Raw genomic sequence first — 27,770 nt, forward strand, 5'->3', positions numbered from 1 at the left:
TTCCGATACAGATGATGCACTCGTCTACACCATTGTAGGCGGCTTCTCAGGAGGCGGCCCCACTATTAGGGGCAACAAAGACAATATCAGACGGTTAGATGTAAATTTCGTTCACCAAGAACGGCCCTCCAAATATTCATTTCCTGAAATTGTCATCACTGAAGAAGATCTAGGAGGGGTAAGAGGGCCGCATGACGACCCTATCGTTATTGAAAGTAAAGTGGCCAACCAGAGAGTTGGCCGAATCCTCATAGATACCGGAAGCTCCTTAGATCTCATCAGTAGCAAATGTCTGTCGAAACTAAAATATCGGACTGATTGCATACATCCGGCATCCCACCCTTTAGTAGGGTTTGGAGGAGGAGTCGTCCACCCAGTTGGACGAGTGGATTTACCCATCCGCCTGGGTGAAAAGGGGGAAGGACGACACATGGTAGTCCGGTTCCTGGTAGTAGAAGAACTCTCGGCCTACAACATGATTCTGGGACGACCAACCCTGAATAATTCCAAGGCTGTTATAATTCCATCTCTTATGTTGCTCAAGTTTGAGAGGGATAATGGAACAGTCGGGTCCCTAAGGGGAGATCAGAGGATGGCCCGAGAGTGCTATCTCTCGGATGTCAAGCCCACTGTTATGGCCACTATGTCGAGCGGTGGAAAAATAGACCTTGACAATGTTAAGGAGAGTGCGCCTGTTCAAGAAGCAGGCGGCAAGAAGAGAAAGGCATCCCAGACAGGGGCCGCAAGAAAAGACAGAAAATAGCAATCATTGGCAGAGGAGCGGTCAGATGAATTCCGCCCTTAGCCAGCTGGTGAGCATACGAACCTGATGTTAGATGACTCGCGTCCTGACAGAACAATCAAGGTTGGGACAACTGCTCTAAGGGACCTGGGTGACGACTTTCACAAACTATTGAAAGAATACAAGGACATCTTTGCATTCGAAATCCATGAAATGCCAGGCATTAGTCCTGATCTGGCGGTACATAAACTGGCCGTGGATCCGAAAAAGAAGCCGGTACGGCAGAAGAAGCGGAACCATGGCAAAGAAAGAAGTCAGGCAGCAGCCGCCGAAGTTAAAAAATTACTTGATGCAGGGTTCATCCGGCAATGTTACTTCCCAGACTGGGTTGCAAATGTGGTGCTTGTTAAAAAGCCGAATGGCACCTGGCGAATGTGTGTAGACTACACAGACTTAAACAAGGCGTGCCCCAAAGACAGTTACCCTCTGCCTAAAATTGATAACCTGGTCGACTCAACAGCCGGCCATGCTTTGATGAGCTTTATGGATGCCTACTCTGGTTTCCATCAAATTCCTTTATGGAAGAAAGATCAGGAGAAGACGGTCTTCGTCACTGATCAGGGGTTATACTGTTACACGGTCATGCCGTTTGGTCTTAAGAATGCCCCGGCCACTTTCCAGCGAATGATAAACACTGTGTTCTTTGATCAGATTGGGAGAAATGTCGAGGCATATATTGATGATATGATTGTCAAGTCTAAACTTCAGAAAGATCATCTGTCGGACCTCCGAGAAACTTTCGCCACACTCAGGCGGCACCATGTCATGCTCAATCCCAAGAAATGTGTCTTTGGAGTTGAGTCTGGGAAATTTCTCGGATTCCTTATCAATCAGAGAGGAATAGAGGCGAACCCTGAGAAGGTGTAGGCGGTCATCGACATGCAGTCGCCTCGTACCATCCGAGAGGTTCAGAAGTTAACAGGTTGTCTGGCGGCCTTGGGAAGATTTCTAAGCCGATCAGGCGACAAATGCCTATACTTTTTCCAGGCAATTAAGAAAAAGAGCTCGCAACAGTCGTCCTCCGGGCCTTGGGGTCCGGCTGTTGGGAAGAAGAAGCTCTTGGAGCGCCCGTCTAAAAAAGAAGAAAAAAGTCAGTATATGCATAAACACAACTCCAAAAAGAGGGTGAAAGGTTCGAAGCCCACCAAGGTTGCCCCCTTGTTGGGGGAGTCGGTTGAAGACTTTTGCATGATGGAGGCCCACAACATGGCCGCCGCAGTCTTGGAGGCGGTAATTTTGCTCATGGCGTCCGCTGCAAAAACAAATAGCAAAGTTAATAAAAGTCATAACAAGAAATGCATGGAACAACAGAGTATTCGACAGGCCGGCTACCTCTTGAGCACCGACTGCTGAGGCCACAAGCGGCCAAAAAGTACTCGTCGTAGAGCCATTTGAAGCTCGGGACACAGTGCAGGGGTACTTGCTCTCGTACCCCTGAAGTAGAGTTCACCTTCGACTCTACTTTGAAGAGTCCTTTATCTAGGATCTCTTTCTTAGCCTTGGGGGGAACAGGCGGCATGCTGCGGCCGCCTGCAAGAAGGGCGGATTCCTGTTCCACCTGTTGAAGCGCTTGTTCAGCTCTGTGTCTGAACTCTCAATGATAAGGAAGCTGCTCCGCCAGTCCTTCTATTTGTTTGCTTTACCTCTCGTCATGAGGTAGCCCCTGTGGCTCGTCAATTGATACCAGCCGGTACCGCCTGCCTTAGGGGTCCGGCTGAGGTAGTTCATGTGGGCAAAAGCCTCGAAGTTCGGCTCCACCCCGTGCAGTTCGCACCCGGCCACATAGCCGAGTACGTTGACCCAGGAGTTCGGGGCTAACTGCCATAACCCCAACTCATACCCATCCAAGATCCGCTGAACAGCCGGATGTAGTGGGAAGCGCAGCCCAGCCTTGATGGCCGCCTCGTAGCAGCCAAAGCAGGCGCCATCATAACTGGTACCAGCCGGCCAGACGACTGTGTCTTCTGGATCCGGCACGAACACTAAAAAGCCGGGGCCCATTGTGTGGTTTGCGATAAAGCTCTCCACTTTCTCTTGCATGGCTGTGATCCGGCCCCGAGGTACCGTGCAGTAGTAGGGGGTATTTTTCTCTCGGTGAGAGGCGGATGGCTCCGCCCAATCGTCCCCCTTCTCAACTGCGTGAGAAAGCCTCGCCTCTTGTAGGCGACTGTTTTTCTCTTCTGTGTCCAGAGAAGCATGGCCAGAAGAGCTAGACTCGGAATCGTCCTCTGACGAGTCCGAAGAGGACGACTCCTCCCCTCTCCCGGAGGGCCCGCCTCCTCTCCTTTAAAAGGAGCAGGAGAGAATGTAGAATTGTCAACTGTAAAATGGGAAGGGGTCACTTTGACTCCTCCCTCAGAACTGCCGGCTTTCAAGCCGCTTTGTTTCACTTCCACATCTGGCGCCTGGTCAGATGTTTCACTAATCGGCACCCTGTGGGAGGAGCCGTCTGAGTTTGAGATCCTGGCAGTCTTTTTTGTTCTGGCCATCATGCTCTGCATAGACACAGATACAGTCGGACTTTGTATAAAGGGCAAAGATGGGTCCAGAAAAGGGCAGGCGGCACTCCTAGTCCTAGATTCAGCCGTCCCCGGTTACCGGCTGATCACTAACCTAGGTCGTGTTGTGTGCTTCCATGGTGCCATTTCAAAAAAAGAATAAAGTAAAGAGAAAATTAAGAGTAAGAGAACCGACGGTTACCTGAACGAGTGACGATTGATGAAGTTCTGAAAATCCTTTGCAGTCGGCTTGTCAGAGCAGGCGGTAGGCAGAAAGGGTCCAAAATGTCAGAGCAAGTTCAGGGGTCCGAATGTTCTCTCACAAAGTTTTCAAGTGTGAAAATGACTGAAGTCAACACTCCTTTATATAGGCGAAGTGAGAAGGCGAAGGGTCACTTCTAGAATTCAAAATTTAGGCGGGAGTTTCTCGGCCTCTCGCCGAGTGACACCTGTAGCAGGTCGTTGCCTGTTACAGGGAGATACCTGTCACAGGTAACACGTGACCAGTCACGTGCCACCTGTGAGGGAAAAATGATTAGGGGATTTTTCCCCACCAATCACCATCTGACAAGTGGACCAATCAGGTTCCGCCATGTGTCCGTCACATGGGCCAATAGGAGCCTGCCACGTGTCAAGCAATGATCTGTCCACTATGGACCAATTACGACACGACACGTGTCCTTCCCATGACACCTGGGATAACCGGTCACCTAGGCCCAACTTCCGAGGGAAGCCCAATCAGCCCAAGGTTAACCTAAACCTAGATTGGCACGTTTCCTGAGGTTATAAATACCTCCCTTAATCCTCATTAAGGGAGAGCACGCAGATTACACACATTAAAATCTCTCACCTAGAGAGACCCAATCACTTTAATTTCCGCATTAATTACTCCTTAATCAAGTACTAACTTGACCGTCGGAGGCGGATCTCCAATCATCCGGAGCATCCGTTTGTTTTGCAGGTACAGGCGCCCGGTTCCAGTCTCGGAATTGTAACTCTCCCGCAGGACATCAGAAAACCCCGAAACAACTACTGCTGGAATGGTCTTTGTTTTTAGTTTCTTTCTCGTTATGGGTTGTCACATTCGCTTCAGGGAATGGAGTAGAGCCAGTAGGACATGATTCATGCTTTTTCATTAATAGCTCGTTATTTTGCTTCGCCACAAGTAGACAGATATTAATTCAAAATATTTTTGAAAACCTTTTTCTCTATATTGTGTCTGCAGGACAATATTATTTGCATGAAAAGTGGAGTATGTCTTTTCAAGCATTTCTGCATCAGTAATATTTTCTCCACATAATTTCAATTGAGAAGTTATTTTGAACATAGCTGAGTTATATTCACTAACAGATTTAAAATCTTGCAATCTCAAATTCAACCAATCATAACGAGCTCTAGGGAGTATCACTGTTTTTTGATGGTCATATCTATCCTTTAGATTACTCCAAAGGATTTGTGGGTCTTTCATAGTTAATATTCATTTTTAAGCCCTTCATGGAGGTGATGGCGAAGGAATATCATGGCCTTTGCCTTATCTTGAGGTGTTGCTTTATTACCCTCCTTAATGTATTTCAGCATCTAACACCCATGATAAATAATTCTTTTTGGTAATATCAAGGGCCACGAATTCAAGTTTGGCAAGGTTCGTCATTTTCACTATATATAAAATAATATTCAAAAATTAGATCTCATAAAATATCAAACATACACATATCAAAACATAATGGTTGATAAAAATTTTAATATGTAATGACAAAATAAATAAATAAAATTAAGCATTACTATTGATTAGGGGATTTTTCCCTACCAATCATCATTTGACAACTGGACCAATCAAGCCCTGCCATGTGTCCGCCACATGGGCCAATAGGAGCCTGCCACGTCTCAGGCGTTGATCTGTCCACCATGGACCAATTGTGTCACGCCACGTGGCCTCCGTATGCCAAATAGGCCAAGTAGGCCACTTAGGCCCAATTTCCAAGGGAAGCCCAGTCAGCCCTAGGTTAACCTAAACCTAGGATTTGACACGTTTTCCAAGGTTATAAATACTCTAATTAATCCTCATTAAAGGGGATTCAACAATTAATTACTCTCACCTAGAGAAAACCTCTACTCTTTTCCGCATTTATTACTCCTCAAACAAGTATTAACTTGACCGTCGGAGGCGGAGCTCCCACCACCCCGAGTCTCCGTTGTTTTGCAGGTACAGGCGCACGGTTCCAGTCTCGGAATTGTAACTCTCCCGCAGGACATCAGAAAACCCCGAAACATTTTGGCGCCGTCTGTAGGGAGAGTACTTTCGAGATGGAATCACAGTCTGTACCGAATCTAGAAGACAAACTTCCAGTGGACGACCCTCAAGTCTACTCAGACCAAGATACTGAAAATGAGGTCGAGGTTGAAACACACACGACCTCAGATGGGACCCTAAGAGCCCGACGTACCCGTCACACCGAAAGGAAAGAACGGTTAGATTACCAAGCTGGACCCAGCAATCCAGCCGGCCCACCGCCAGAGCAACAACAGGCGGCTGAAGGATCCGCCCCCATTAGAAGGAACGAACTCATGACTTTCATGATAGGGTTCAAGGGAGAGATCCAAGAATTGATTAATAAGAAGACGCCTACTCTCTCCAAGGAGCAGTCGGCAAGAAAACCTTCTCAGTCTAGAAGAATGAAACCTGTACAGGGTCGAGAGGCGACTCCTCACCCTAATTCTAGGAAGTGGGAGCCGCCTGTGATTGACTTAACAAAGTACCGATTTCCCTCACCAGGGAAGAGAAAGCCCATTCGTCATGTTCAAGCGGATGGGTCGAAGAAAACTTACTTTGATGCTCGACTGTTGTTAGAGCAGAAGAAGAATGACCGACTGTCAGAGTCGACCTCTACTTCAGATTTTCAAGACAGTCTGCATAATACCTCCATGAGGTATACTCAATCAAATTATGAAAGTCAGACAGGCGGTACCTCCCGTCGGTCTGGATCTCATAAAGAGCAGTCAGTACCGAATGTGTCATTCGTACCGCAGCAACAATACTTCTTGCAGCCTCCTTTGTTTGGGGGGCAGGCGGCAAGAAACGTCTAACCATTGGACTGGCAACTACGGTTGCTCAGACTTGGAGAACAGCCGTCAGCCTTCTCCAAGGAAATTACTGAGGTCGCCTAGCCGGCCAAAGTGAAGAATGTGTTAGTAGACGCCTATGATGGCACTACTAACCCAGAAGATCACCTAATGGCGTTCACCAACCTAATGTACCTCCAAGGGTTGGATGATCCTACTTGGTGCAAGTGTTTCCCAGCGACTCTCAAGGGAATCGCACAACAATGGTTTGGCAACCTGCCGACTGGTTGTGTTAATAATTTCAGGACACTTGCCTACTTGTTCACCTCCAATTTTGCTATGAACATCCCTGCTAAGAAGACGACCCTTGACTTACGGACCATTCAGCAAGGAGAGAAGGAGGGACTCCGTTCTTACATCAGGCAGTTTAACCTGATGAGGATTCAAATACAAGGGCTGCTTGATGAGGTAGCCTACACTGATTTCTTCAGAGGTCTTAAGGATGGGTCGACCTTCAAGTTCGACTTGGTCCGAAAGAGGGTTGCGATTCTCCAAGAAGCATTGATTGAAGCTGAAGTCTATATACAGGTGACTGATCTCTGTAACACTGGAAAACAGTCGGATGGAAGGAGGTCTGACAAGAAAGAAAGCTGACTAAAGCATTCGGCAAATAAAGATGAGAAAAGGCGAAAAGAAGTCTGGCGGCCAACTCCTCTCAACAGCCGTCCCAGAAAAAGAAGAAAGAATTCAAACCATACTCTCCCAAGTATGCGTTCAACAAGGATAGCCAAGCTATCCTGAAAGAAATCAAGAGTCGGATCTCAATCGAGAAGCCGGCCCCCATGAAGGGTTCTGCAAGCAATCGGAACCAAGATAAATTCTGTCATTTTCATGAGGACATTGGTCATGAATCCAATGAATGTATAAGCCTCATGCGCTACCTGGACCGCCTAGCTGAAAAAGGCGACCTTGACTCCTATTTCAAGAAGTCCAAGGGGAATTCTCCCCCCAAGCATAAGCAGTCGGCCAAGAAGAATCATCGGCAGGCTGACAGTTCAAATACTGATGACGCAGTCATCTACACTTTAGCCGGCGGCTTCTTAGGAGGCGGCCCCACTATTAGGGGAAACAAAGACAATATCAGGCGGTTATATGGTAACTCCGTTCACCAAGGACAGGCCGCCAAAAGTTCATTCCCGGAAATTGTCATCACAGAAGAAGATCTGGGAGGAGTTAGGGGGCCGCATGACGACCCCGTTGTCATTGAATGCAAGGTGGCCAACCAAAGAGTTGGCCAGATCCTCATAGATACCGGTAGTTCCTTTGATCTCATTAGCAACAAGTGCTTGGCAAAGCTCAAGTACAAAACATATTGTATACACCCGGTATCCCATCCTTTAGTGGGGTTTGGAGGAAGTATTGTACACCCAGTGGGACGAGTGGATCTGCCCATCCGCCTGGGTGAGAAAGGGGAGGGCCGACACATGGTGGTTCGGTTCTTAGTGGTTGAGGAACTCTCGGCCTACAACATGATCTTGGGACGACCCACCCTGAATAATTCTAAAGTTGTCATTATGCCTTCTCTTATGCTGCTCAAATTTGAGAAGGATGATGGAACAGTCGGCTCCTTAAGGGGAGATTAGAAGATGGCACGAGAGTGTTATCTCTCGGATATCAAACCCACTGTGGCGGCTGCTGGCCCAAGTGGTGAAAGAATTGACCTTGAACCCATCAAGGAGGATGCGCCTGCTCAAGTGTCCGGCGACAAGAAAAGAAAGGCTACCCAACTGGGGGCCGAGAGAAAGGAAAAAAGATAGTAATCACTGGCAGAGGAGCGGTCGGACGAATTCCGCCCTCAGCCAGCTAGCGAGCACACGAATGTTGTCCTGGATGACTCACGTCCCGACCGAACAGTCAAGGTTGGGACGATTGCTCTTGAAGTTTTGGGTGAAGATTTTCACCAACTTTTGAAGGAATTCAAAGATATCTTTGCATTCGAAGTTCATGAAATGCCAGGCATCAGTCCTGACCTGGCAGTACGTAAATTGGTTGTGGATCCGAAAAAGAAGCCGGTCAGGCAAAAGAAGTGGAACCATGGTGAAGAAAGAAGTCAGGTGGCTGCTGCCGAGGTTAAAAAGCTGCTTGATGTAGGGTTCATTCGGCAATGTTACTTCCCTGACTGGGTTGCAAATGTGGTACTGGTAAAGAAGCCGAATGGTACTTGGCGAATGTGTGTGGACTACACAGATTTGAACAAGGCGTGTCCCAGAGATAGCTATCCTTTGCCTAAAATTGACAGTCTGGTCGACTCAACAGCTGGCCATGCTTTAATGAGCTTCATGGACGCCTACTCTGGCTTCCATCAGATTCCTTTGTGGAAGAAAGATCAGGAGAAGACGGCCTTCGTCACTGATCAAGGGATGTATTGCTACACGGTCATGCCGTTTGGTTTGAAGAACGCCCCGGCCACCTTCCAAAGAATGATAAACACGGTCTTCTTTGACCAAAAAGGGAGGAATGTCGAGGCATACATAGATGGTATGATTGTTAAGTCCAAACTTCAAATGGATCATCTGGCGGACCTCCGAGAAACATTCACCACACCCAGGCGGCACCATGTCATGCTTAATCCAAAGAAATGTGTGTTTGGAGTTGAGTCTGGGAAGTTCCTCGGATTTCTCATAAATCAAAGAGGTATAGAGGCGAACCCTGAGAAAGTGCAGGCGGTCATTGACATGCAGCCGCCTCGCACAATCCGAGAGGTTCAGAAGTTAACAGGTTCTCTAGAGGCCCTAGGAAGATTTCTCAGCCGGTCAGGCGACAAGTGCCTTTACTTTTTTCAGGCAATAAAGAAGAAAGCAAGGTTTGAATGGGGGCCAGATGCTGAGGCGGCCTTCCAAAAGCTGAAAGTTCATCTGCATTCCTTGCCGAGGCTGGTCAGTCCTTTGCCTAAAGAAGTGCTATACATGTATCTCGCAGTGTCTGACCATGCTCTAAGTGTCGTCCTCCTTACTGAAAGAGACGGCTACCAGTTCCCGGTCTACTTTGTCAGCCATGTGTTGAAGAATGCCGAGTTAAGGTACCCCCTGGTGGAAAAATTTGGTCTTACTCTCTTCATGGCCGTTAGAAAATTGAAGCCTTATTTCTTGGCACATTCAGTCGTCGTATACACAGATCAGCAAATCAAGCGACCACTGACAACCATGGAGTCGTCAGGCCGGATGATCAAATGGGTGATAGAGATTCAGAGCCTTGAAATCACATTCGAGCCCAAGAAAGCAGTAAAGGGGCAAGCCTTTGCTGATTTTATTGTAGAGATGACTCGGCCCTCTGATTCTCAAATTCCAGACCAAGTCTGGAAGGTCTATGTGGACGGGAGCTCCACCTCAAATGGTTGTGGAGCAGGCGTCATATGTCAGTCGCCAGAAGGCGACAGGTATAAGTATGCTCTACATTTCAACTTCCAAGCCTCGAACAACGAGGCAGAATATGAAGCTTTACTGGCCGGTATCCGCATGTGCAAGGCGGCTGGGGTAAGAAAAATAGACGCTTGCTCTGATTCACAATTGATAGTGAGTCAGTATAATGGCAAATACGAAGCAACCCATCCGGCCATGATTAAATATTTGCAGGCGGTACGACAAGCAGTCGGGTCCCTTGAAGAGTTTCATCTAACTAAGGTGCCCAAGTCTGAAAATAATCAGGCGGATGCTCTTTCAAAGCTGGCATCCTCGGCCTCCTGTGATACTCCAAGAACCGTCTTTTGGGAGGTTATGGAGAAGAGAAGTATTGAAGAAGATCCTATTGGGATTCTGAATCGAAGTTCAACCTGGATGGACCCAATCAGGGCATACTTAACAGACGACACCTTGCCGGATGATCATTACCAGGCGGCTTTACTGAGAAAGCGAGCGTCCAGTTTTGAGATGCAAAAAGGGGAACTCTTCAAGAAAGGATACCTTCAACCCCTATTGAAATGTGTTACCCCAGAAAAAGGACGAGAGGTCTTAGAAGATCTGCACTCTGGATACTGCGCCTCTTATGTAGGCGGCAGGTCGATTGCTCAACGAGCAAGGCGGCAGGGTTACTTCTGGCCTACCTTGGAAGCAGACGCCATGGAAATGGTGAAAAAATGTGATAAGTGTCAAAGGTTTGGCAAGATAATTCATCGTCCGGCTACTGATCTCACTGCCATCCATAACCCACTACCGTTTGCTAAGTGGGGCATGGATATCCTTGGTCCCTACACGCCTGCTACAGGCGGCAGGAAGTACATACTTTTTGCAGTCAACTACTTCACCAAATGGGTTGAGGCCGAGGCTGTCAAAGGAATCAAGACGAAGTATGTGATCTCATTGATCTGGAAAAACGTCATCACTTGGTTCGGGGTGCCCATGTCTATGGTTTTTGATAATAGTCCCCAATTTGAGACGCCTGTTCTGAAAAATTGGCTGGGAGACCAAGGCATCTCGCATTGCTTTGCATCAGTCGGCCGTCCTCAAGCAAACGGCCAAGTAGAAGCTTTTAATAAGATCATCTCAGACGGACTTAAGAAGAACATTGAACGAGCAGGCGGCCTATGGGAAGACGAACTACCACATGTTCTTTGGGCCATTAGGACGACTGAAAAAGGGTCGACTGGAGAAACTCCATTCCTCCTAACTTATGGTGCAGAAGTTGTTCTCCCAATTGAACACTACGAGCCGACTCTTCGAATAATGTTGTAGAGGCGAACTGGGAGTCCATGTGCCTGGCATTGGACTCACTTCTAGAAAGAAGGGGAAATGCAGCCCTGCGCTATGAAATCTACCGTCTGAGAATGACAAGGTCATATAACAAAAGAGTGCACAGGCGTCCACTCAAAGTGGGGGACTTTGTACTAAGAAAAATGGAAGCAGTCGGTAGGGCTAATGAGTCAGGCAAGTTAACTCCCAACTGGGAAGGACCCTACCGAATCTATGACGAGGTTCGGGACGACACCTACCGCCTGGAAACACAAGACGACCAACCCTTGCCTCGAACCTGGAATGTAGATAATCTCAAGAAGTATTATTTCTGAATGATGTAAATAGCCAAGAGCTAGTAATAAAAGTTTGCTATTTTACTTCATCTATTTTGTATTATGAGGGGCATGCCGCCTACTCCATGAGCAGCCGGCTACTCTCCGTTTTTTCTTTCAATAGAGGGGCATGCCAAACTAGTAAAACAGTCGGCTACTCTCCATTTTACTTAAATATGAATTTAATTAAGAGGGGCACGCTGCCTGTAGCTATACAGTCGGCTACTCTCCTATACTTAGTTCGTCAAGAGCTATCTAAGGCTTCGGCCAAATGATCAGACCAGGCGCCCAGCCAACTGATCCAATCTTGAAACTAATACGACCTGTCCTAGCATCATAGCAGGCGTCCGGCGGCATCCATTCGGATGAAATTCGTCGCAGAGAGCAGCTCCCTTTTGGGTGGAACATTGTTCTATAAACTAATTACACGGCACTCAAACGACTCTTCCCAAGGACAACCACGTAGCCGTTTTTGAGACAAGGATAACTCTAACACTAAACCAAACAAGTGTTAGCTGTTAACATCCGAGTCGGATAATCGTCTGTATTACTTGGGATAAGTACAGCCGGTACCTCTTGAGTTAATAGCCAACAAACATTGGCGAATTAAGGGGACCAGCTGGCCTTCGCAGCCTAGTACCTTTACTACTCAAGCAGGAGTAACAGCGACTGAGTAACACCAACGATAACTCATAGTCACTCCTTCAAACTTGGTATGGAACCTAAAAGGTTTGAGTAGACTACCTGTTTTTTGGCAAACAGGGGCATTCAAATCCCTATTCCTACTAGGCTATCACTCCTTGGGTTAATAGCCAACAAACATTGGCGAATCAAGGGGATCAACCGGCCTACGTCACCTGGTGCCTCTACTACTCAAGCATAAAAGATGACGAATGGGTAACCTCAAAGATTACCCATAAGTCATTCTCTCATACTTAGCAAAGATTCAAAAGGTATGACGAGTCCGCCTGTCTAAAGGCGAACCAGAGCTCTCATACCCCGACCCTGCTAAGACGATTTATTTTCAAACCAAACACGTTTGAAAATCTGGTTCGTAGGTCGACTACTTTTTGGCAAGCAAGGACTCAAGAACTATTTCTATCTTAACTAACAGGCGGGCTAGTTATAGACGGCCTGTTCCTTTCTAACTTGAAAAAGTTAAACAAACCTAACGTATTGTCTAAAATATGTTGGGGTCCGACTAAATAAATAGCCGACTGATCGCCTAACCTGGAACCAAGACAACCAGTCGTCCAGGGGCATAGGCAGTCGTTACTTTGTACCTGTTCGCAACTTTTGGCTTACAAATTTAGCCAAAACAGTCGGTATGACAGGCAAGCGGATATCAAGGATCCTCGACACTTAGAAAAATATTCAAAAATAAAGCATGAAGCAAAAGTTAATGAGCAAAGACGACCAAAAGATGGTCGCCGAATTCATATAAACAGCCGGCCATAAAGACTAGCAAAATATTCAAATACCCCGGCCCCCTGGCCGGGTAAAGAGACAAAAATAAACGGCACGCAGGCCGAAGAAAAAGTTGAAAATATAAAAAGCTTAAGCATTTGGAGGGGCATCGGTATTAACGGCCGCCTGATCGACATCAACTGTGGGCGCTTGGTCCTTCGAAGCACCCTTCTTAGTTGACTCGCCTTCAGGGGTCGAATCCTTGTTTGCATCCACCTCCATTGGGTCGAGGGCAACCACCGCCTCTTCCTCCTCGCTGACCTCCTGCGCCTCATCCGCCACAACCGCCGCCTCCATAATCCTTCGATTGTACTCTTTAGTACAAGCTTTGAACTTCTTCTCCCATGAGGCATAATTGGCTTTTGGGAAGAGGCGGGACCAGGTCATTTTTTGGATTTTGGCCAGGTTCTCCATCATAGACCTAACCAAAGCCATTTTTTCAGTTTCAGCCTTGGCCGTTAGCTCCTTGCTGATGGCCGCCTCCTGGACCTTCAGCTGTCCTTTAAGATTCTCTACTGATTTCAGCAAAGATTCATTAAGGTGCGCAGTATGCTTGAGTGGCTCCAGCTTCTCTCGGAGGGTCTTGATGGCGGTCTCCAGCTCCGTGTTCTTCTTCTTGGCCGCCTCCAACTCAGTGCGGACCGACAAAGTGGCCTGCGCCTGATAATAAAGAATATCAGTTGTCAAAATTTCATTTTGGGCAATTTGAAACATTGCCTTGTCACAGTCAGAGGCGGCCATGGCTTTAGCAGCCTTTACCTCTTTGTTCTTCGCATTAATTGGCTTGCGAAGGCCATTTATTCAGAGCAGGGACTATAAAAGAAAAACAGTCGTCAGATACTAAGACCAAAAGCAAGCGTCTTGGAAAACAACGACAAAAATACCAAGTATACCTCAGAGAGGAGACCCATTATGCCATCAAGGTCTAGGGTGCCGACTCCCCGGACCGTGTCCCTCTCCTCAAGAGGGACGGATCTCACCATGGACTTGGCCATTTCGACCAAGTTCGGTCCTTGCTGGCCGCCTGTATCAAACGGTAAAACATCAGCACGATGTAGTAAAGAAAATAAAGCAATGAACCAACAAAACAGGGGACCAGATTGTACCTCTCGGGGGCTGGCTAGAGACTTGAGTAGTTTTACCCCCAGATTGGGGGGTGACCGGCTGCTTGTCGGTCGCCTGTTTCCTGGAAAAACCAGGCGTACTCCCACCAGTCGTTTTCCGAACCTTTGAGTCCGGTTGCTGGGAGGAGGAGGGTTTAGAAGTGCCCGCCTGGAGAAGTCGATGGATGGTCAATATTAAATAAACACAAATGTGTAGAAGACAAAGCTTGAAGGGTCAAAGCTCACTTGGGGCGACTCCTTTGAAGGAGGTTCAGTGGAGGGCCTTGAACTGCCCATTACTGCGGCTCTGAGCATGGCTGCCGCCTTCTTAGAAGCAGAAATATTGTCCATAGCTTCCGCTAAAAAGATACAACCGAGAGTTAGGAAAGTTATGAGAAATAAATCAACATCTGCTTAAAAGAGGAAAAAGGTGCCGGCTACCTCTCGAGACCCGACTACTCAGGCCACAGGCGGCTAGGAAGTATTCATCATATAGCCACCTGAATTTGGGGATACAGTGTAAAGGCACCTGCACCCGTTCCCCGCTAGCAGGGTTGAGTTGTGTTTTCACCTTGAAGAGCCCTCAGTCCAAGATCTCTTCCCTCGCTTTGCGAGGAACAGGTGGCATGCCAGCACCGCCTGCAAGGAGGGGAGGATTTGTATTCCATCTGTTGTACCGCTTGTTCAACAGAGGATCAGAGGTTTGGATAAGGTAGAAGGTGTTCCTCCAGTCCTTCCACTTATTTTCTCTCCCTCTCGTCATCAAGTAGCCCTTGTGGCTTGATAGCTGGTACCAGCCGGTACCGCTTGCTTTGGGGGTCCGACTCAAATAGTTCATATGGGTGAACACCTCAAAACTTGGCTCCATCCTGTGCATTTCACATCCGGCCACATTGCCAAGGATGTTAAACCACGAGTTAGGAGCTAGCTGCCATAGCCCCACCTCGTATCCATCGAGGATTTTCTGAACTGCCGGATGCAAGGGAAATCGAAGCCCCGCCTTAATGGCTGCCTCATAGCAACCAAAGCAGGCGTCCCCATAATAAATCAAAATCTAGACCCATCACATGGTCCGATAGAAAGGAGTCCAATTTCTCTTTCATGGCCTTGATGCGGCCCTTTGGGACATAGCAGAAATAAGGAGTGTTCAACTCCCTGTTAGAAGCGGATGGTTCTGACCATTCGTCCCCCTTTTCGACCGCAAGAGAAAGTCTTGACTCATGCAGTCGGGAGTGCCTCTCCTCCGAGTTTAGGGAGTGACAGCTTGAGGAACTAGAGCTGGACTCACTATCAGAAGAGTCCCACTCCTCTTCTCTCCTAGAGGGGACCAACCCCTCTCCTTCTGTAGTGGTCAATTGTCGACTGGCTAAGTCAACAGTGAAATGGGTAGGGAACACCTTGGCTCCCTCCTCTAAGCTCCCAGCGACAGAGCCGCTTTGGTTGACTTCAACATCAGGCGCCTGGTCAGATGTCTCGCTGACCGGCACATAAAAGGAGGAGCCATCGGAGTTGGTGATCCTGGTTGTTCTCTTAGTTCAAGCCATCGTGTTCTGCACAGACACAGAGACAGTCGGGCTATGTATAAAGGGAGAAGTTTGGTCCGGAAAGGGGCAAACGACACTCCTAGTCCTAGATTCAGTCGTCCCCGGTGACCGACTGATCACTACCCTAGGTCGTGCCGGGTGCTTTCGAGGTACCATAGTTCAAAAGAAATAAAAAGAAAAGTAAGAGAACAGACGGTTACCTGAACGATTGAAGAATTGATGTTGTAAAAAGCAGGTATTTGAAAAATCAGCCGGCTTGCCAGATGAGGCGGTAGGCTATAAGTGTCCAAAATGTCAGAGCAAGTTCAGGGATCCGAGTGTTCTCTTTCAAAGATTTCAAGTGTGAAAGTAAACCTGAAGTCAACATGCCCTTATATAGGCAAAAGGAGAAGTCGAAGGGTCACTCCCAAATTAAAAAATGAGCGGGAAAAACCTTCGGCCACTCACCAAGCGACACCTGTAGCAGGCCGTCGCCTGTTACAGGCCGACACCTGTCACAGGTGACATGTGAACAGTCACGTGCCACCTGTGAGGGGCAAATGATTAGGGGATTTTTCCCTACCAATCATCATCTGACAAGTGGACCAATCAGGCCCTGCCATGTGTCCGCCACATGGGCCAATAAGAGTCTGCCACGTGCCAGGCGTTGATCTGTCCACCATGGACCAATTGTGTCACGCCACGTGGCCTCCGTATGCCAAATAGGCCAAGTAGGCCACTTAGGCCCAATTTCCAAGGAAAGCCCAGTCAGCCCTAGGTTAACCTAAACCTAGGATTTGACACGTTTTACAAGGTTATAAATACTCTAATTAATCCTCATTAAAGGGGATTCAACAATTAATTACTCTCACCTAGAGAAAACCTCTACTCTTTTCCGCATTTATTACTCCTCAAACAAGTATTAACTTGACCGTCGGAGGCGGAGCTCCCACCACCCGGAGTCTCCGTTGTTTTGCAGGTACAGGCGCACGGTTCCAGTCTCGGAATTGTAACTCTCCCGCAGGACATCAGAAAACCCCGAAACAACTATTATAACCGAATGATGCATAATATAAAAGTTTTAATAATATTAAGATCCCATATTATTGTTAAATTAACTATGCAAGATAAACATATATACTTAATCAAGCAAGCAAATTATAATTAGAGACCGAAACACTTATCAAGAGTAATGCACGGATCAAAAGAAAAATGTTGCAACACCAAAAATAAGCCATGATAATAAATTAAATCAATAGCAATCATGATAATATATAGTAGAAAATATTAGTGTACTCACAGTTGGTAATCAAATTATGAATTATAATACGATTATCGTATTATAAGTCTTAACATTCTCCTAGGATATTATATATTTATGATAATGATGGTATATCATCACATACTCCACTAAATTAAATTAACAAAACAAAAAATATACCGTATACAAAATAAGAAATCATAAATATATATAATGGAAAACAAAATATGGATAATTAACAAATTTTTAATGATTAACACGGATAATAAGGCGAATAGAGGTAGCTTATAGATTCATACGAATATGCGACATGATTACAACTGCATATATATGGACTAAGAAAATAAAACAACAGATCATAAATATGATTTAGTAAATTGAATTGCAACATCAATACAAGGCTAGTAAATTTCAATATCACGTGATAACAATAAGCAAACATGTAACAAACAAAGATGTTGTAATTCGGTAGTTCGTCACTAACAAACAAAACGACCAAATTCTTTTATGATTGTAATCAAAACAAAGTGGAGGTAATTACACTTATGTCGACGGGACAAAAACTATTGTGTACGAATCGTCTGAATCGTATATTTCGTCAACTCGATTAATTGAGGTTGGTGCAACAAGCCAGCTAGCAATAATGTTTCCTCCGTTTCCCGATAACTAAAGTGATGGTGTTGATAATGTATTATAAAATAAGAGGAAAGGGAGAATATTAGAGAGAGATATGTAGAAGGTAATTGTGTTGTATTCTTCTCATTTCAATATACCATGTTTTATATATACATGATGAGCATAATGTAACCTTCATGGACAATTAAGGTTCCATTTAATTGGGGGTTACAAAGGAGGTAATGACAAATGGGGGTTACAAGGAGGTTACAATGGCTGGCATTATACTAAGGGTGTTACAACTTACAAGCCATAATGACTATCCACAATAAATATATTTTATAACAGGGCACGAGTTTTTTTTTCTATTTTTTTGTATAAATTATTTTCTTCAACTAGATCTATGATAAAAGTATTTAAGATTATTATTCGTATCATACATGAAAACAATAATATTGAAGTGAAGTATTTAACTTATAGACCTGAGGCATCGTCCGGACTAAACACTAGGTAAATAATTAAAAAAATATAAAAATAAACAAATACTAGATGATGAATTAATTACCCCAATCGTTGAAAAATCTGATGAAGATGGGTCCAGATGAATTAGAAAACCGACACGTCGCAGTAACGGACAATTACATGGACAGGATGACTTGCCCGGGCAGAGAAAGAGAGGAGGTCAGTCTCAGAAGAAACAATACTTGTCAGATTTCGGTATTTGAATTCCAAACCCCACTTTCTTCACTACTACAGTACACTACTCTCGCAATTTACCCCAAAAAAAAAAAAATTTTAAACCCTGAAAATTTGAAGAGAGAGAAAAAAATATTCGAGCTAGAAAGTCCGCCATTAATGGCTGCCTCTTTTTGTTTTTTCACTTTCTATCCTTTACCTCTGCTTCCTGTTCTTTTCTCCTCTTTTTGTTTTTTTATCATCTTTTACTCTAGCATCTAACTAGATTCTATAAATTTGTCACATTTCAATTTTTGAATTTGAATCAAAATTAAGGGTTACTTTTTTTTTTTACTTATATTTGTTTTTAGTTTTTAATGTAGCAAAATAGGAGAAAAAAGGGAAAGCAGTTTAAATGACTGAAAATGGACAGATTTCGGCGAAGAAGACCGCATGCTAGGGTTTCATCGCCTTCAGTCAATGTTTCCACCATTGTTGATCGAGGTTAAGATTCTCTTTTCTCTCTTTTTTTTTTTTTTTTTTTTTTCATAATTATTCAAAAATATAGTAGTTGTTAGTATGTCGTGTCTTACTTTTAGGAAAATCAAATTTTATAAAATTAATTTTTATTAAAATGCCGTAATTATTGGTAGTTACTTTACTTTAGTGGGTGCCATGATTTTGGTTGCTTCAATTTGGGTTATCATGATGCTGCATTCTAGAAATCACTTGATTTTTTACTTTCTTATGATTACATGTTCGTTCGGATAGCTGCTTTTTGTGTTTGTTGTTGCATTTGAGTTGTTGTAATGCTTCGGGTTGTTTCGTCTTGCTTTTTATGCAATTAGACGGATTTTAAAGCTACCGTAAGCTTGAGAACCCTGTATAAGTTCGTTCGGTGTACTTCATTTGTTGGAGTTTACTTGATGGTGATACGTGTGTTTCGTTTCAGGAAACCAGCTAGTTGGAAAGCAGAATAGGTCGCCGAATTCAGGTTCTCATTCGGGTTCTTGCAGTAGCATTGCAACTTCGGAGGTAGATCGAGTACTTCTATAACTAGAATTAAGGTTCTTGTTCATCCTGCTTTGTTGGGGTTTGGAGTGGGTTGTGTTTTAGTTTAACTTAGGTGGTTTAATGTTAAACTTGGTTTTTGAGTTCAAATTTCTGGTTTTGTAGCTTATGGTTTTATCTGTATATTATAGTTGTTATTTGATTTGGGAAGAGGTAGTGGAGGGCTGTCAACTGGTACCACTATGAAGAAGTTATTGGCTGACGAGATGTCTAAGGAAACTGAATTTGGAAGACGATCACCAAGCATTATTGCTAGGTTGATGGGTCTTGATGGGTTGCCTACTCCGCACAACACTAACAAAAAGCAGAAGAGGCAGTCTGATAGTCATCAGCGGGGTTCTAATTCAGCTGGGTTTTCCAAAAATGGCAAACTTCATGACAGCCGATCGCACAGGAAGAATGTAACGGGGCAACAGCCGTTTAAAGATGTGTATGAAGTTGTGGACGGATTGAATATGGAAATCAGAAGCAACACTTTCCATGCAGCTTCCAATCGGACTTCCTGTGAGGATGAGATTAGCTTCATAAGGCAAAAATTCATGGATGTCAAGCGTTTTTCTACTGATGAAAACCTGCAGCATTCAAAAGAGTATCATGATGCACTTGATGTGCTTGATTCTAACAAAGATCTGTTGTTGAAAATTTTCCAGGAGCCTGATTCTTTATTTTCAAAGCATCTTCATGACTTGCACGATTCTCCTGAATCTTATATAAGGTGTGTATTGGGAATGAACTCCAAGAATGCTTTAAAATGTAATATTAATGTTATAGGGTGTCAGACAACTGGTGAAGCTTCTCAAAAAATCGATATTAGACATTCGCATAAACATTCGGCTAGCTGTTATGGTAACATGTACACTCCACATAGTACAGATTTGCATAATTCGAGTTTCTCAGGCGGTAATGAGGATACTTCATCAAATCCAACAAAAATTGTGGTCTTGAAGCCTAATCTGTGCAAGTCACTCAATATCACTAAATCTGCATCGTCCACCAGCACTTGTGAGCCGCAGTCTGATTTCAACTTGTATAATGAGTGCTCGAATGTAAAGCATCTTGGACCTGAGGTGAGGTGTAAGGGAAGCAAGCATGGTGATTCATACAATTATGGGAGAAAATCTCGGGAATCTAGAGAGCTGGCTAGGGAAATTACTCGTCGAATGAGAAATAAATTAGGAGCCGATTCCTTTACTGTTTCATCATCCGGATGTAATGGGTATAAAGGATATTCTGCTGATGAAAGTTCTCACGATACATCTGAAAATGATTCGTCCGATGAATCAGAGGTCACTTTTGCAAGTTCCCGAACTTCATCTAACAGGATAGTTCCTAACAAAGCTTCATCATTACGCTACATGGAGTCTTCTGTCAATATAGAGGCCAAAAAGAGACTCTCTGAGAGATGGAAAATGACTCACAGGTCTCAAGAGCATGGAGCGTCTAGTAAAGGCAGCACACTAGCTGATATGCTTGCTATTCCAGATGTAGACATAAGGCCACAGAGCCCGGACATTGTAGTTCCTCAGGATGAGCATTTACAGACATCTGGGAGGAATGATAAAACTGCAAAACTTAATTCTCCTTTGGGTATTAGCAGTAGGGATGGCTGGAAGGATGGCTGTGTTCAGAAACTATCAAGGTCTAGGTCTCTTCCATCTTCCATTAATCACCTTGGAAGTCCTAAATCTAACTCAAGGAATGAAGCAATTACTGCAGAAAGGTTTCTGATTCGAAAAGAAAGCGTTGATCATATGAGAAACAAGTCTATTAAGAGGAATTCTAGAAGAAAGGGTGTATCTTTTTCAGATAGCAGGAAACCTAATAATGAGAAATTTGAGTCTGTTGATGTAAAGGTAGATATGGTTGATGATATACATAAAGTGCAATGCAGTGGAAACATGATAAATATTACCACTGACGAGAAGGATTCACCTGATGTAAAAACTGTGATTCTAGAGGTGCCATCAAGTAGAAATGATTCACGTCTAGCCCTTGTGGAAAAGGAAAAGAACAATGTTTATGATGAACCAGCTACGGCATCTCCGTCCTGTAATATACCAGAAGATGGTTCCTCTACAAATGACATGCCATCTTTGCCACAGGTTAGATAACTATTGTTTGTTCAGTTATTTATTTTTTGGTTATGCTTCTATTGGGTTTGGTCCTGGGTTTTTGGTCGGGTGATCTTGGGTAGGACAATGCTTGCTAAAGAACCAAAGCTTATGGGTTAGCCCTAGTAAAGGAATTTCAAGATGGCCTTTCTGTTTCCAATTTTGCATGCGATATGTATGTCTACTCTCTACAAAATATACTTGATATAAGTGCCATATAGCAAGTACTAACAAACACTAATTCACTTCCAAATTTATCTTGCTAAATCCATCGATACTAATAGGTTAATAATAGCTGAAGTGAAGCTTCTCATAATCTCATTTCCACATCTTAAATACAACGAAATAAGGGTCAGTTGGGTCAAAAATGTGCTGGTTCTAATTTGAACCAAGAATTCCGGGTTGTCTCATTCTTGGTTTGGATTAAATTGGATATAATCAAATTTCAAATTTACAATTTAGGTCAATATCAAAATTTTTTTTGGTTTGGTTTGTTTGAATTTTGCATGTCTGGATATAACATGACCACATTAATTATGTCTCCAACTTTTAGGATGCCCTATGTTCCTATCTTCTCTTCCATTTGCCAATGCATGTTTTTTTTTTTTTTTTTTTTTTTTTTTTTTTTTTTTTTTTTTTTTTAATCATTAATATCTATAATTACATGTTACTAGAAATTATCAAAGATGAATTTTCTAAAGTACTCACTAAGACAAATCAAACAAGACCCCCACATAATCTCTTAAGTAAAGAGTCTAAAGCCTAGATTCCAAATGAGAAGAACAAAAAGAATTGTAGGGAGTATCCTTTGAATAAACCAATTGTTAAACGACATCATTATTTGTCTCTTCTTTTTAGTAGGGGGGAGAGGTTTTAATGAGGAAATATGGCAAAATGAAGAACGGAAGACTTGAAGAAATGGGCTAGAAATAATTATGTTCTTTTGATATATAATTCTTATTTGTTAATGACCTACATTTACTACTTATATTGCCTTGGATCTTTATTTTATTGACAATATAAACTAGTTGATACTTTTGAATCTAGCGATTTGGTTTGAATGGTTTTTTTTTTTTTTCTTAAAGAAATCCTAGTGCAATTGAGGAGTATTTGAATATCCAAAATTAACTCCAATCTTGTCATTTCTATTTTTAACCTTTTAGTGAAGCAATTATTAAATTTGAAAGGATCCTAGAAAATTATCGAAACAAAGTACTTTTACTCTCCCATAAGCTATTATTAAACATCAAAGGTTCTGATAATGCAGCATTAATGTTCCGTATACAAATTCAAGCTCATAATGAGTTTATTTATCAATATGTATGAGAGCTATTTAGTACTATGGCATGGATTGTGATGATTAAACATTTTATTTGTCCCCTATTGGCTAAAAACATTACCTATTTTAAACTGATTATTATTTCTGTGAAGTATTCAGTGTGTGAAGTATTCAGTGTTGACTGTTGAATCTTGGGAGGGTGACAAGAGGGAATAAACCTTTTGTGCAAATATATACTTCTTCCATTTTCTTTTGCTTGCAACACAACCTTTAGGCACAAACTTTAGGAGGTGATTAGCTAAGGTAAACGAATGATTTCACAAAATAATTTTAACACTGGGAATAGGGAAGGATTTAGGTACCATGTGTTAAAATTATTCTGATTAATTAGTTCGTTGTTTAACTGTATAGTCTCGACCTCAAGATGCGTGCCACAAACAAGAGCTATCTCTTGAAGAAAAAGGCATTGTTATCTCCCGATCTTAAATACCTTTCATTTATGGCAGTTCTTTGATTTTGTTGTTTGAAATTCCCTTAAAAAACTATGGGATCATATATATCAGTATACTACTATATTAGACACTTAGGGAGATAAATTGTTAGAGTAAGACTGAATATTTTGTTTGCCGCTTTGGTACTCAGAGGGGAACAACCGATGATGTGGTGAGTTTGGATGGAAAGGACTTGACCATGAGTGAATGTTTTAAATATTTTGGGTCGATCATGCAAAAAAATGGTGACATTGATCAAGACGTGGGATCAAGTCGGGGTGTCTTAAATGGAGAGCGGTCACGGGAGTGTTATGTGACCGAAGCATTCCCTTACAGTTAAAGGGAAAATTCTACAAGATTGTCATAAGACCAATGTTGCTCTATGGTACTGATTGTTGGGCTTCTAAGAAGGAGCACATTAAAAAGATGGAGGTTATGGAAATGCGTATGTTAAGGTGGATGTGTGGGAACACTCGAAGAGATAGAATTAGAAATGAGGTTATTTGCAAGATAGTAGGTGTGACAGGCATTACAGACAAACTAAGGGAAAATCGTCTACGTTGGTTTGGGCATGTAAGGTAGAGACCCGAGGGTGCACCGGTACAAAGAGTGGAAAAGTGGGACCATGGAGGGGTTAAACGAGGGAGAGGGAGAGAGAGAGAGAGAGAGAGAGACCGAAATTGTTTTGGTTGGAAGGAGTTAAGACGGATATGAAGTATATGGATTTGTATGAGGATGAGTCATTGGATCTTAAGGGGTGGAGGAGGAAGATTTTTGTCGATGACTACACGGAGTAACCACTTTTGGTTCCTGTAGCCAACCCCACTTATTGAATTAAGGCTTTGATTGATTGATTGGAGATAAATTGTTTCATAATTTGATGAGTAGTGAAAGTTTTTAGTTATGGTATTGTTGATTATCCTAAACAATAAGGGAAAGCTCTAGATGCAACGTTCAAGAGTGGCAAAAAAGAGGTATGTTGTCCAATATTGAAAATTGATTACAAACTTAATTCTATTGCTCCTTAAAAGTGCCATCCACATGATGATCTTAGAAGAAAGGGGGTTTTCACCAAACTTTTCCGGGAAACCTTCATGTGCTCTAGATCATAATCCTCTCTGACACAAACCCTTAAACCTTAACATGTCTGTCACACTAAAGTTAGGCTTGCCACTATGTGGGAACTGAAGGCTGTTTGTCTCTTCATTTTCTTAAATCATGGCACATTTAGCCACTAACTTAAAATGTATTATCACATGAGTTGACGTTACACACAGCCTCACTCCATGCAAAGGTGGTTTTCACATGTTGATAGGATTAATTTAATGAGATAACCTGGAAGAGTGTGTGAGCTGAACTTTTTATCTGAAGTTCTGTAATCAATTAGTTTCTATTTTCTAGAAGGTATACCACTCCACACTCTCAGCTACCAGTTAGGAGCATGATGAGCCTTGGAATGATATATACTTTTTTTTATCTGAAGTTCTGTAATCAATTACTTTCTATTTTCTAGAAGTAATATATATTGCAAGGAAAGAGAACAGAGAAAGATTTTCTAATATTGAATCTACCCTCATTTTATTTACCTTGAATTTTTTTTAACTATTGAGGCATTCCTTTGTAATTACCATCCTCAACCAATACCATTGCCTGAAGGAAAGTCTCTCTATGATTTTCTCCAACTCCATTAGTGTTATAGGGGCATTAGATAGGCATAATTGTTGAGTGATGTGATGTTTTGAGGTGACATAAGATCTTTTCATCTGCCAAAGCTTTTATCTCAATCATTCCAGAGTTTAGATAAGACTCTAAGGCGAATAAAACAAATTTCTCCTCTTAAATTGGCAGTCATCATTATGTTTGAAATTTGTTGGGTAAAATTCAGCAGTTAAAGTCATTCACTTTGAATATGTTGTTCTGTTGTGTAACCTTCTTAAATATGATTGTCTTGATATTGCAGGTAGGAGATTCCTCTTGTCTGCAGTGTGCTGCAACTCATGCAGATTCTCCTGCAAACAGCAAGGAGTCTGAGCAACCGAGTCCTGTTTCAATTTTGGAAGCCCCTTTTGTTGAAGATGTTTCATCTGGTTCAGAGTGTTTTGAGAGAGTCAGCGCTGAACTTCATGGTGAGAATCTATATATGTGGTCCTTGTTTCTCTTTCAAGTTTCCCATTTATTATGTTTTTAAAAGTAACTATTCCATCTCAAGTAATGCTATTGCATCCTAAATTCTTTTATTTGGTATTCGTTACCAGGATTGTTAGATTAAAGTCCATATGTTGCTAAAAGGATGCTATACAGCCAATGCTGGTGATTATATAGAATCTGAATTAAATCAAATTAGTTTTTATTTTACACGGAACAGGAATGTAATGCACTACCTAGTCTTAGTAAGACCAGTGCATCAACTTACTACATAACAAATTAGGTAGTATCGACTAGTTTTTATATCTAATTTTTGTACATCATGGGTCCCCTGCTGGAGTCCTTTCTCAAGATTAGGTAGTATCGACTAGTTTTATTGCTAGAAGTAGCCTGCTCAGTGCTCACTGCTATCTAATGTGTACTGAACTGCTGAACCCCTTGATATCACACGATTGATATTAAATTCTTTTATGGCCTATTTTCTACTTTGCAAGCAATCAACTAATATGAATGATTTACTAGAATGGTCTTGAATGATAAAAGATTCCATTTCTATAATCTGATTCAATTTTGCACCATTTAAAGGAGGCTTTGAAGTTTCAATTAGCTAGTTGGTTGGGTAAATATGGGATTCAAATTATGAAATTAGAGTATAGTGTTAAGATATGATCAAAGCATCGTATAAATTGTATTAGCTTTTGGATATGGGTTTATCAAGTGGTTAGAACTAAACTCCCATATGTTTTCTTTTCCATATTAGTTTCAACTCTAATTCTTACCTGAATATTTAGCCCTTGATAAGTATCTAGAAATAATATTTTAACTCAAACTATTAAAGTGAATTTAAATCAGGTGAAGGTAGAGACAATAATACTTTGATGTAAAGCTTTGAAGTTTGGAGACGTTTTTTGGTAAAGTGTTATTTGGGAAGTTGAAAGAAGAGGGGAGAGAACAAGAATTTCAAAGAGAAAGTGTGTGGGTGGGTGGGTGGGTGGGGGTTGTGGGGGGGGGGGGGGGTGATATAGTGGGTAGTAGAACTAAGGATGAAAAAGCTATAGGCTGTGCAGGTTCTTTTTGGTTTAGTGAGCTACCAAGTCATACTACATACTGATACCGCTTCCCTCTAATCCTTTTTATTAAGGGAAACTCAGCTAGGATCTATGTTGTTAGACTTGGCTAGAAGTTTGAAGTCATACAGTCATTTTATGCAGTTTTGTCTGATTTTGTCACAAAATGAAGTGTGAAAGTCTAGAGTGTCCGACATGGGTACTTGAAAAGAAATGAAGAGTGAGATTAACATATGGCTAAGGTTAGAGACTATAAAAAAATTAAACTAGCATTAGTAGTTTGTAGTTGGTTGTGGCAATGGTAATTGTTAATGTGCATTACTTGTGAGTTGCGTCAGTATGCATATGATGATGATTACTAGATATGATGGATATTGCTACATAATTATGGTGCATATTGCAAGGAACATGATGTTTACCTGTGTTTCTTTACTACTTGCCAATAGTTTTACAATTTGTTAGTGAATTTATCACTCTGAACATGTATTTCACTTCCAGGGTTGAGAAAACAACTTCAGCTTCTTAAGCTGGAATCAGAAGGTTACAATGAAGGATCTCTGGTCGTTTCCAGTGATGAATACGGGGAGGATTCAACCGAGTTGCATGATGGCAAGCACTTTCCTCAAGTTGGAGAGTGCTGGGAATCTTGGTACTTGGTAGATGTGTTGACCCTCTCTGGGCTTAATAAAACTGATTCTGAGTTGTTTCATGGAACATGGCACTCCCCAGATTGTCCTATTGACCCCTGGGTGTTTGAAGATCTAGAGAAGAGATATGGTGAATTGGAGTCATGTTCAAGATCTGAGCGAAGACTGTTATTTGACCATATAAATGCCCGAATAGTAGAGATCTCTGAGCAAATTGTAGATTTGGAGTCGTGGACAATGACATCAAGAAAGAATATTGGTCCACAATGGTTGAAAGATGTACTTAAAACTGAGCTTCATAAACTTCTTGAGAAGCAGGAAAACAAGGTAGCAGAAAATGCCATTGACATGTTGATACTCAGTGACATGAGGTGGATGAAGCTAGGAGAGCACATCAGTGCTGTAGGTAGGGATATTGAAGTATTGTTAATAGATGAGCTAATAGCAGAATCCATCATTGGGTAGAGAGGCCTCAGCATCTAATTTAATGTATATGTGTATGAACTGAGCGATCAGTTCGGTAGAGGACAATAAGCTGTCTGAAAAATCTGTAGGAATTTTTTTACAAGAAATAAGAATTAGGATGATGTATCAACTTATCAGCTCCAAGTATATTAATCATAGTGTTAATGTTATTAGCTCATTAACATCGTTAGTCCTCGTAAAATTTCGTTATTCTTGTAAATTTAGTATTGTTGTATGCTTAAGTAAATGATGAATGGATCTTAATTGAATGCAGACGAACTGACGAAGTATATATTATCAAATCCCTGACTCCCTGTGACAATAACTCCCAATTTTAATATGTACGGAATATATGATATCATCCAATCAAATGCAAGAATAACATGATTTTGCAAAGAATCTAATGTGGACTTTTTCGGCAAAAACTTAAT

At 42.6% G+C, this 27,770-nt stretch overlaps 1 protein-coding gene across 2 annotated transcripts; it reads left to right on the forward strand.

Annotated features, from left to right (window-relative positions):
• The first annotated feature begins 17,463 nt into the window (after positions 1 to 17,463).
• Positions 17,464 to 27,535, forward strand: LOC110711457. 2 transcript variants are annotated; one of them, XM_021889831.1, is made up of 5 exons: positions 17,464 to 18,567; positions 19,016 to 19,098; positions 19,266 to 21,236; positions 24,976 to 25,141; positions 26,726 to 27,535. In XM_021889831.1, exons 1-5 carry the CDS (start codon positions 18,489 to 18,491, stop codon positions 27,337 to 27,339), a joined length of 2,913 nt encoding a protein of 970 aa, XP_021745523.1. In that variant the 5' UTR covers positions 17,464 to 18,488; the 3' UTR covers positions 27,340 to 27,535. The 2 variants fall into 2 exon arrangements, with proteins under 2 accessions (XP_021745523.1, XP_021745524.1); XM_021889832.1 differs by lacking the exon at positions 17,464 to 18,567 and having other exon boundaries at positions 19,016 to 19,130.
• The last annotated feature ends 235 nt before the right edge of the window (positions 27,536 to 27,770 follow it).

The sequence above is a fragment of the Chenopodium quinoa genome, unplaced genomic scaffold, assembly GCF_001683475.1.
Source record: "Chenopodium quinoa cultivar QQ74 unplaced genomic scaffold, ASM168347v1, whole genome shotgun sequence".
Lineage (NCBI taxonomy): Eukaryota > Viridiplantae > Streptophyta > Magnoliopsida > Caryophyllales > Amaranthaceae > Chenopodium > Chenopodium quinoa.